General features: G+C 36.7%; 1 protein-coding gene across 2 annotated transcripts; it reads left to right on the top strand.

Moving 5' to 3' along the window:
- Positions 1-4,476: 4,476 nt before the first annotated feature.
- Positions 4,477-7,881, top strand: LOC111396466 (probable inactive receptor kinase RLK902). 2 transcript variants are annotated; one of them, XM_023022899.1, is made up of 3 exons: positions 4,477-5,102; positions 5,651-6,529; positions 7,087-7,881. In XM_023022899.1, the coding sequence occupies exons 1-3, from the start codon at positions 4,538-4,540 to the stop codon at positions 7,668-7,670; spliced, it is 2,028 nt and encodes a 675-aa protein (XP_022878667.1). In that variant the 5' UTR covers positions 4,477-4,537; the 3' UTR covers positions 7,671-7,881. The 2 variants fall into 2 exon arrangements, with proteins under 2 accessions (XP_022878667.1, XP_022878673.1); XM_023022905.1 differs by having other exon boundaries at positions 5,651-6,499.
- The last annotated feature ends 2,539 nt before the right edge of the window (positions 7,882-10,420 follow it).

The following is a 10,420-nucleotide window of genomic DNA, read 5'->3' on the forward strand; positions in this document are numbered from 1 at the left end:
TCCTTGTAGAGGGGAAACTCCGTCGAAAGTTCGCCGGATTTGTGGTTTGAAGTGCTACTACCACAAATCGAATCCGTTGTATCTTGGGAGACAATTGCCGCCAATCGTGAGCACCGTAGCGGGGCAATATTGTCTTAAGGAGAGAGTGAATACACTTGCCTCGGATTTAATCTTCGTTTTCTATTCCTTCTTATTTTAATTTTCTTATTTGATTTTATGGTTTTGTACTACATTTCCATTTCATAATTTTGTGATTTAAAATGCACTCACAAACAACCATCCTTACCGCTCACAAATAAGCCCGGCACCAACAACTCCACGACTCCATTGTCCATAATTGTCTCCTGTCAGTAGAGGTGTAACAAGAACGGTAGAGAGGCTATATCAGTGATGAATGGCATAAGGGTATGATTTTATAGGTGGTAATGATGATGATGGTGTGATGTTGGTGGCAAGATTTTCATCGGACACAATGAATTAATATGATGCTGAAAAATGATATTGTTTACAGGTTTGCTATCATATGAAAATGGTTAGCTCGAAATGATAAGAAAATCATTTTGTGAACCATATATATATTTCACTAAATTGCCTTGTATTTATAGATAGATTTACAAGATTTTCAGATATCCAAAAAGATAAGATGTAAATACAAAGATAGAAAACTGCTAACTCTATCGAATCAAATAAAAAAAAAATCAAAATTTATAAGAATTAGATTTAAGAGAGGATTTTATTTTATTTTCGGCATATTATAATATTGTATGTGTACTTAATACTTTTGTTCATTCAAGGAAAACATGATGATTATATATGGTTTTATATGTAATTTTGTTAACTTCAATCATTATGGGTTTAGTAAAATACACACTTGTAAATCAAATAAATAATTAATTTTTAAAAACTAAGTTTACATTTACGACGGCATTCAAGGAAGAAACCTGCCAAAGCTTGGAGTGGGAGCTTGAAGAGTTAACATAACAAAAAACAATTTCCTTTATTAGCTACTATAAGATAAGGAAATGTACGCCGTAAAATGCTATGTCTATTTAACAGTATGTATGTGAAATTGTAATGAAGTTAATTAACAGCAACATTCGTTGTATGCCGTAAAAAAGAGACATCATTTTATAGCATGCATGTGGAAGTCGTAATAAACTGAGTTAACGGTGATTCAATGTATTTTATAAAAGATACATATATTTTATGACATGCATATGGAAACCATAGTAAACTTAGTTACAATGCTTTTTTCTGTTTTGTTATGCATTCAACGTATGCCGCAAAAAGAGGCATTATTACGTTGCTGAGACGGATTTACGGGGGGCTAGGCTGGGCTGTAGCCCCCCCCCCCCCCCCCCCCCCCGGACTTAGGTCCAAAGGTATTTTTCAATTTTTTTAAAAAATCAGTTTTTTTATGTGTAAACTTATTTTTTCCCGTGTAGCAGTTCGGTTTGAAATTTTGTAACCTGATCTTAGATCCAATTCTGGATCCGTCCCTATTACGTTGTGGTATAGGTGAAGTAGGTGACTGATGCATCTGGTGAAGATGATTGAGGTAGAACACGAGGAATTGGTGGAGGAGTTGAGGAATTGGATGGGTGAAATGGAAGAGACGATGGACGGTTGAGGGACAAGAATTTGGAGATGGCAATGATGATGCAGTCTTCGGTCTTCCTAACAATTCCTTTATCAAGAAATTCTGTATTTCACCTCCAAACAAACACCTTTTATCAAATTTTCAAAAGCCAAAACGTCTAAGATTTCCAATCTTTATTGGTGTGTTCTCTATCTTGTTTATGCCGTTAAAATGGTATAGAACAGATAGCAAATCTTTCTACATGGGAAAGATCCCGGGGAGAGAGGAGGAAAATTGGAAAATCCTAGGGAGTATTCCTTTTTTTTTTTTTTTTTTTTTTTTTTTTTTTTTTTTGATATTCAGGTATCCACCTTACAGTGACTAAATCCTGGAGTCTACACTTTGGCCCTTTAAGCTGCAGACAGGTTAAACCGCAAGTTGTGCCCCAAACTGACCAGTACTCAAGAGCTCCCCAATTGATCTGCCAAAGTGCCAACCAAGTCGTTTCTCATCTTTGCACCTTGCCTTCCAGTAGAGCTCCTGCCTTCCAAAATAAATCTTGCCTTCCAGGAGAATATTTGCCTTCCAAAAGCCTTCCAAAAATCGAACTCACGACCTCTGATCTGCCAGCCTTGAAGCGCTCTCATCTTTGCTAGTTGAGATGTACCCTGAGGGGTCACCTAGGGAGCTTTCCTTGGTTTTGCTAGTGGTAGGGAAACATAGAACACTCTTTGATTTCTGTTGATATGGATGGGGTTGGGGTAGGTGAGATCCCCCCCCCCCCCCGGGCCTTTAATTTTCTTCTTTTTTTCTCACATTTTTTATTTTTATTTTTCTTTTAATTTTCTTCTTCTCATTTTATTTTATTCGAATTATAAAAAAGGACAATTACATTTTCCGGACAAAACGATCCGTTTTGTTGGACGCAATCATCCAAAAGGATCATTTGTGTAAAAAAATGTAAGATTTGGAGTTATTTTTCCTACGTTCAAAGCGTTTGGACCCAAACCACAATAAGGTTAAAGCTTTGGAACCATTTGTATCAATTTTCTCTTTTTTTTTTTCTTTTTACTTTTTAATTACACATTTAACATTTTCTATTAAAATCTAATTTTTAAAAGGAAAAAAAAAGGAAAAAGAAAAAGAAAATAATGGGGAAATATTCAATATTTCAATAAAGGAACGCGAAAATCAACCCCAAAAGAAATGGTGCTTCAGGTTGTGCTCGAAATTCAGTCCCTGGAATGTGGCTACAACACCTCTCAGTTCATTTTGAAGTTGGTCATTCTGTTAGCCTATGGCTTTATGGATTCTTGGAATTCCCCATCGTGTTGCTGTATCTGGTATACTGGATTTTTTATTTTTTTATTTTTTTGTAGTCCTGTTATTTGACTCTATGATAATATACAGGATTCTGCAATTTCACAGAAGTTCTTTATGAGATTGTTGCATTTTAATATTTATAGGATTTTCTGTTTTGTGGAATTGTACATTGAGGCTACTGGCTAACAACTACCAGGGAGGACCTTTTCTAAGGGCTTTATAGCACAAAACGTGCATACATTTTAAATTTTTATATTTTCCCCCCTATTTTCATGTTTATTTTTTTTGCAGAAAGCGTACAAAATTTTAATGGAAAAGAACCAATATACCTTCTTATTTAATTTTTTTAAAAAAGAAAATTAAAGAACAAATTGTAATTATACTCTCAAACTTTTTAAAAAACTGCAAATGAGTCTAAATGAATTATTAAAATGGTAATTAGCAAAAAATGTCCGTACCTTTCAATATCATTATGCAAAACGTCCCTACCTTTTATTTTTTGGAGTAGGGTAATTAGCATAAAATGTCCTTAGTGTGCAAAATGTCCATGCGCTTCAAATTTTTGGATTTTTAGCCGGCTTAATGGCAAAAACATCCCTACATTTTGCCTATATTGTGCAAAAAGTCCTTATGTTTCAAATTTTTGTATTTTCACCTCTATTTCCATGTTTCATTGTGACATCATTTTCACCGGTTTTTTAACGTAAAATGACCAATGTATCCTCCTATTTAAATAGAATAAAAAAAAAGAAAAGAAAAATAAAGTATAAATCCATATTTGCATTCCCGAGTTGGGTCTGTATTTGTGAGTTGCATTCATATTTGCACAAAAGTCCCTATTTTTATTCACGAGCTAAGAAAGATAAAGAAACAATATACCCTCTTGTTTAATTTTTCTTTTCTATTTTTTGTTTTATTTAAATAGGAGAGTATACTTGTTATTCTATTTTTTTAATTGAGAAATTGGATGAAAATGACATTTTTCGCAATGAAAGATGAAAATAGGGGTGAAAATGCCAAACAATGAAAGGTAAGGATATTTTACACAATAATATTGAAAGGTGTGGATGTTTTGTGCTAATTACCCCATTCCAAAAAATAAAAGTAGGGATGTTTTGCACAATAATATTGGAAGGTATGAACGTTTTGTGCTAATTACTATTTTAATAATTCATTTGGATTCATTTGTAGTTTTTAAAAAAGTTTGGGAGTATAATTGCAATTTGTTCTTCAATTTTTCTTTTTTGTTTTTTTTAAATAAGAGGGTATATTGGTCATTTTACATTAAAAATTGGTGAACAAGATGTTTACTGCAATGAAATGTGAAATTTTGGGTAAAAATGCAAAAATTTTAAACATATAGACTTTTCACACTATAAACCAAACGTAGAGACGTGTTGTGCTATTAAGATTTCTTGAAGCCTACGTTGAGTCCAGCACTTATTAGCGAGATAGTAAAATTTTTTAAATGAAGAAGAAAATGACATCCTGCAAGGTCAATGTCAACAATGTATTTTCTATGCAAATTGAATACTGGGATTACACGTTAATTGTTGAATTATTCTTGTGTTGACTTGGATCAATTTTATCAATGCCAACTTTCTCTAGAGAATTTTCGGGGAAACTGAAAAAGAGATGTCGAATGTCTATGATAATTGGGAGAGATTGGTGGAAGCTGTCATCCGGAGAGAGCAAATATGGCAAATGTTTCATGATCAGAGCCCAAGTGTCAGCTCCATATCATCTAATTCCAGTTTGGATTTCCAAGACCTTGATGTGCCTTTGGATTTTTCAAGCGCCGGAGGTTCATCTGCGTATCAGCAGCTACCTCCACCCACAGTTGAAAATTTGCAGAAGAAAGAAAAATCTGTTGAAAAGGAGGTTTCTGGGCTGGTATTTATTCAGGGTTTCAGTCCTGTTTTCGACCTTGACGAGATATTGAAGTCAACTGCAGAGTTTCTAGGGAGGGGAACATTTGGAAGTGCGTATATATCATCAATGGATAACGGAATAACAGTTGTGCTTAAAAGATTGAATGCAGTAAATATTCCAGAAAAGAAGTTCAGACAACACATGAAGGTTATTGGAAATGTAAGACACGACAACGTTTCTGCATTGAGGGCTTACTATTTTTCAAAAGAAGAAAAACTCATGGTGTATGATCATTACTCTAATGGCAGTGTATCTGCAATGTTACATGGTATGTTGAACTCCAGGACTTCATTCCTTCTTCCCACATTTTCTATACGTCTGAAGAGAAATTCTAAGCATTCTAGTTTTCAGCTGCTATTCAATGCTTTTGTGCGAATACATGCATTTGTTATGACTCGCAAAAGTGAAAAAAATGAATATCTAGTTTACTTGTGGACAGTTTGTTAATTTCAATGTCTATAAACTGATGAATCATCCAATTCAGCTCGCCTTTAGGCGACAGTTATGGTGGCAGTCTCATAAGATAGGGCTGTCCTTATTTCAAAATTCTTACCTCACAAGGTTTTATTTTTTAAGATGTCTTTGTTCATTGAAGTATTCAACAGATACACTAAATTTAAGCATCTAATTGTAGGTTCAATTTGTTGAATGACTTTCTCGATTCTTCTGCATAACAAATTTATAACTTATAGTAATTTTAGCATGATCTTTCTAACATCTACCATATCTAGGCTCAATAAATATATTGGCTTCAAGTAAGTACAGGAAATATGAAAATATTACTACACAATCCAATGCATTTTTTCATCTACCCAGGAAAAATTGAAGGGAATCGGGCTCCATTAGACTGGGAAACGCGACTAAGAATTGCAGTGGGTGCAGCAAGGGGTATTGCTCACATTCACAAGCAGAGTGGTGGGAAGCTTGTCCATGGAAACATAAAATCATCAAATATTTTCCTCAATTCAAATCAGTATGGCTGTTTGTCTGATCATGGTTTGGCAAGCATGATTCCATCACCTGTCCGAAATGCTGGTTACCATGCCCCAGAAGTCAAGAACACCCGGAATGTGTCCCAAGCATCTGACGTCTACAGCTTTGGAATCCTGCTGCTTGAACTTCTCACTCGAAAGTCCCTGTTACATGCTATAGGTGGCAACGAGGCTGTTGGACTAGTCAAATTGGTAAATTCTGTAAATGGTAAGGAGCGAGCTGCTAATGTGTTTGATGTGGAGCTCTTAAGGAACCGTAGCATAGAGGAACAAATGATAAAGACGTTGGAAATAGGGATGAGTTGTGTTGCAAACACCCCAAGGAGAAGACCAAAAATGGCTCAAGTAGTGAAGATGATGGAGGATATTAGAACGATGAATACAAGACCAAATCTTGTGTTCATTGAGGGTGTTAATCCTGATTTTTACCTTGACGATATGTTGCGGGCTTCTGCGGAGGTTCTTGGGAGAGGAAAATTCGGGACTTCGTACAAGGCAACACTGGGAAACGGGAGTACAATTGCGGTTAAGCGATTGAGGGAAGTTATTGTTACAAGTAAAGAATTTCAGCGGCAAATGGAGGTTATTGGGAGAATGAAACATGAAAATGTTTCTACATTAACGGCATACCACTGCTCGCGTGATGAAAAACTTATTGTGTATGATTATTATGGTACGGGGAGTGCATCTTCGATGCTACATGGTAACTGAAATATCTTACTTCCTGTTTGTGCTTTAGATCTTGAAATCACGATCCTGTGACTGCAGCATTATTTTTAAATCCATTTTTTATTAGACAGTTGGCTCTGTAAAGAGTATTAAATGAACTAATGAAATATGGAAAGCTATATCACTCCTTTGATTTCATTTATCATCGGTAGATTACAGCAAAACCTCTTCTTTCAGTCATTTTGTAATCCCATTCACTTGCAATCTGGAGTGAAGTCTTAGGTACAGTTGGTATGCTACGTCACTTTAAAATGCTTGTTTGCATTCTCGAAGATGGCTAACGTTGGAAATGATTGGGGAAATAATAAACTTGGAGATGCTAATTTTATCATTTAGTGGCTGCAGGTCAATTCTTCAAGAAAATAATCTGGAGCATGTTTTGATATCTTTACAACAATTGTAGTCAAAAAATGTCATGCATTCAAGCACACAAATGTTTACTTCCAGCTCATCCGTAGCAAATAATTTCGACCTTTTCTACGTAATATTTTTGCAAGTGATGTAATCTCATAAATTTTATCAACTTTGTAGGAAAAACCGGCGAAAATAAAATTTCTTTAGATTGGAAAACTCGACTAAGAATCGCGGTTGGGGCAGCAAGGGGTATTGCTCACATCCACACACAAGTTGGCCAGAATCTTGTACATGGAAATGTAAAAACCTCAAATATTTTCCTTACTACTCAAGGATATGGCTGTGTTACAGATGTCGGGTTGGCAACATTAATGAGTACAACTGCCGTGCTAGATAGTCGATCTTCAGGGTATCGCGCCCCAGAAGTCACGGACACCAAAAAATTGTCCCAAGCTTCTGATGTCTACAGTTTTGGAGTTGTGCTTCTAGAACTTCTTACTGGAAAGCCATCTATAATTTCTGAAGATAATGAAAAGGATATTCATCTAGTATGGTGGGTTGCTTCTGTTGTTCGTGAGTATTGGACTGTCGAAGTGTTTGATATAAAGTTGTTGTTGTGGGATTCCGATATGGAGGAAGCAATGGTTACGTTTTTGCAGATAGCGTTGAATTGTGTTAAAAGTGTTCCTGAGCATCGACCAAAAATGTCAGAGGTAGTGTGGATGTTAGAGGATATTAGTGGGACAAACTCAGAAGCCTAAGATTAGCTGAAGAAAGTTCATTGCCTATAACCGTTACCAGCATTATTGATGGCAGAGTTGGGTTTGTCTTCTCCTCTCTATTACATTCTCTTTATAAAATTTACTTACAAAGGTAAATGTCCAGGTTTCCTTTTCATTTAGTGAACAACATTCCAATGTCAGTGTTGAATCATTTTACCTCTTGATTATATTAAGTTGATATCCATCTTAATCTTTAAGTTAATTTACCCCCATCATTGATGTTGTTTCCTTGTTCTTTCACTAACTATTAAAGCAAGTTCTCTGGTATACTTGTATTGAGTTATATATTTGTTCTCAGCACTTCAATACTAAATAGGACCATTTTCTGGAAGTGTGTGAGAAATGGAGAAGAAGCAGGGCGCCTGCAGATGCAGACCAAGGCAGAAACTTGGCACCTAGGCGCCACTCATGGGCGCCTAGGTGCCCCCGATGCAGAAAGGGGCAGAAACTTGGCGCCTAGGCGCCACTCATGGGCGCCTAGGCGTCCGATTCAGCTGTATATATATAGATGATTTCTTACTTCATAAACATCCGATTTTTTTGATAGAAAAATAGAGAGAGCTTGGAGAGAATTTAACAAGAAAGAGGTTGTTCTTCTTGGGTATAAATTCAAAGCTATTTTTCTTTCTTGGGGATTAACTTGAGGCTTGTTCAAGTAATCCAAATCCATTGTTCTTCAAATATATTGAAAATCTTTTCTTCCCCAAATTTTCTTATTTCTCTTTTCATCTTCAAGTGGTTTGGGATTTTCACATTGCAAGTTTATTTGTTCTTGGGCAATCTTGGAAAGTGTTTTCCCAACAATTTGGTATCAGAGCTTCTTCTTAAATCAAGGTGGTTAAGCTCCGATTTTTGGTGGTTGGCTTGAACTTTGTTGTGCACACAAGGTGTTTGTGAAAATTCCCAAGTGAACTTTGTTGTTTTCTTTCCGGTAAACAAGTAGATAAATCATGTCTACTAGAGGAACGGTGAAGATTGGGAAGTATGAGATAGAGAAATTCAATGGAAAGAATGACTTCTCATATTGGAGAATGCAAATGAGAAATTTGTTAATTTCTCAAAAGTTGCACAAGGCATTGGCGGGAAAGGAGAAGAAGCACATAGATATGTCTGATGAGGATTGGGAAGATCTAGATCTTGAGGCACGAGCGTCTATCATTCTTTGCCTTAAAAGAGATATTGCTTTCTTGGTTGATGGTGAGGAAACGACGACAGAAGTGTGGACAAAGTTGGAGGCGAACTTCATGATGAAGACTCTAACAAATCGGATCTATTTGAAGTCCAAATTGTATACTTACAAGATGGATGAAGGTATACCAATCCGAGAGTACGTCAACAAGTTTGATAGGTGCATATCGGACTTGAAGGACATTGATGTGAAAGTAGATGATGAGGATCAAGCACTTCTACTACTTCTTTCATTGTCAAAGTCTTACGAGAACCTAGTACAAAAATTGATGCTTGTGGGTGATAAACTTGTGATGGAGGACACTAGAACGTCACTTCTAGCGGATGATCTTCGAAAGATTGCAACTAGTGGCATGTCTACCATTGGTAACAAGGAACAAGCTCAAGGATTGTTTGTAAGAGGTAGAAGCAATGTGCGACCAAAGGGCAAAGGAGAAAAATCTAGATCGAGTTCTAGACCTCTTGCGGAAAGGCCTTGTTTCAAATGCGGCGAGTTTGGGCATTTCAAGGTGAATTGTACTAACAAAAGGGGTTGGAAGAAGAACAATAAGAACAACAACAACGGGAAGGTGCAAGTCAAGTAAGAGGTTAGCTATGTCTCGGAAGGAGGGGAAAGCGATGAGTGCTACACCATCTCTTGCGATGAAGAAATCTCGGGTAAGTGGATTCTTGACTCTGGATGCTCTTACCATATGTGTCCAAATAGGAAGTGGTTTACTACCTATAGAAGCACTGATGGTGGAACCGTGTTGATGGGAAATAACCATTCCTGTAAAACGGTGGGGCTCGGTTCAATTAGAATCAAGATGTATGATGGAGTGGTTAGAACATTGATGGATGTTAGACATGTTCCTGATTTGCGGAAGAACCTTATCCCTGCTGGTGCTTTAGACTCCGGTGGTTGCAAGATTGTAACATGGAATGGAGTAAAGAAGGTTGTTCGTGGTTCTTTGATTGTGATGAAGGGTATTCGTGAAGGCAATCTCTATGCTCTTCAGGGTACTACAGTTATAGAAGATGTAGCGGTTGGAACAAGTGGAAGTGGTGGAGACCTATGTGAGTACACTCGGCTATGGCATAGGAGGCTTGGGCATATGTTTGAAAAGGGGCTAGATCTGCTAGTCAAGAAAGGTTTGCTTGGATTTTTACGAGCATTGCGTGTACGGTAAAGCACACCGAGTTCAGTTCCAGCCAAGCAAACATAGAAGCAGAGGTATTCTAGACTATGTGCACACGGATGTATGGGGTCCAGCTTCTGTCACTTCCAAAGGCGGTTCCAGGTATTTTGTCACATTTGTTGATGATTATTCTAGATATGCTTGGATTTATTTTTTGAAGCAAAGAATGAGGTATTCGACACTTTCAAGAAGTGGAAAGCAATGGTTGAAAACAGAACAGGAAAGAAATTGAAGACACTACGATCTAATAACGGTATTAAGTATATAGATGGTGATTTCAAGGAGTTCTGTGGTAAGGAAGGCATTACGAGACACTTGACAGTTAGGAATACACCGCAACAGAATGGGTCGCAGAAAGACTGA

This window comes from Olea europaea, chromosome 1 (assembly GCF_002742605.1).
Source record: "Olea europaea var. sylvestris chromosome 1, O_europaea_v1, whole genome shotgun sequence".
Lineage (NCBI taxonomy): Eukaryota > Viridiplantae > Streptophyta > Magnoliopsida > Lamiales > Oleaceae > Olea > Olea europaea.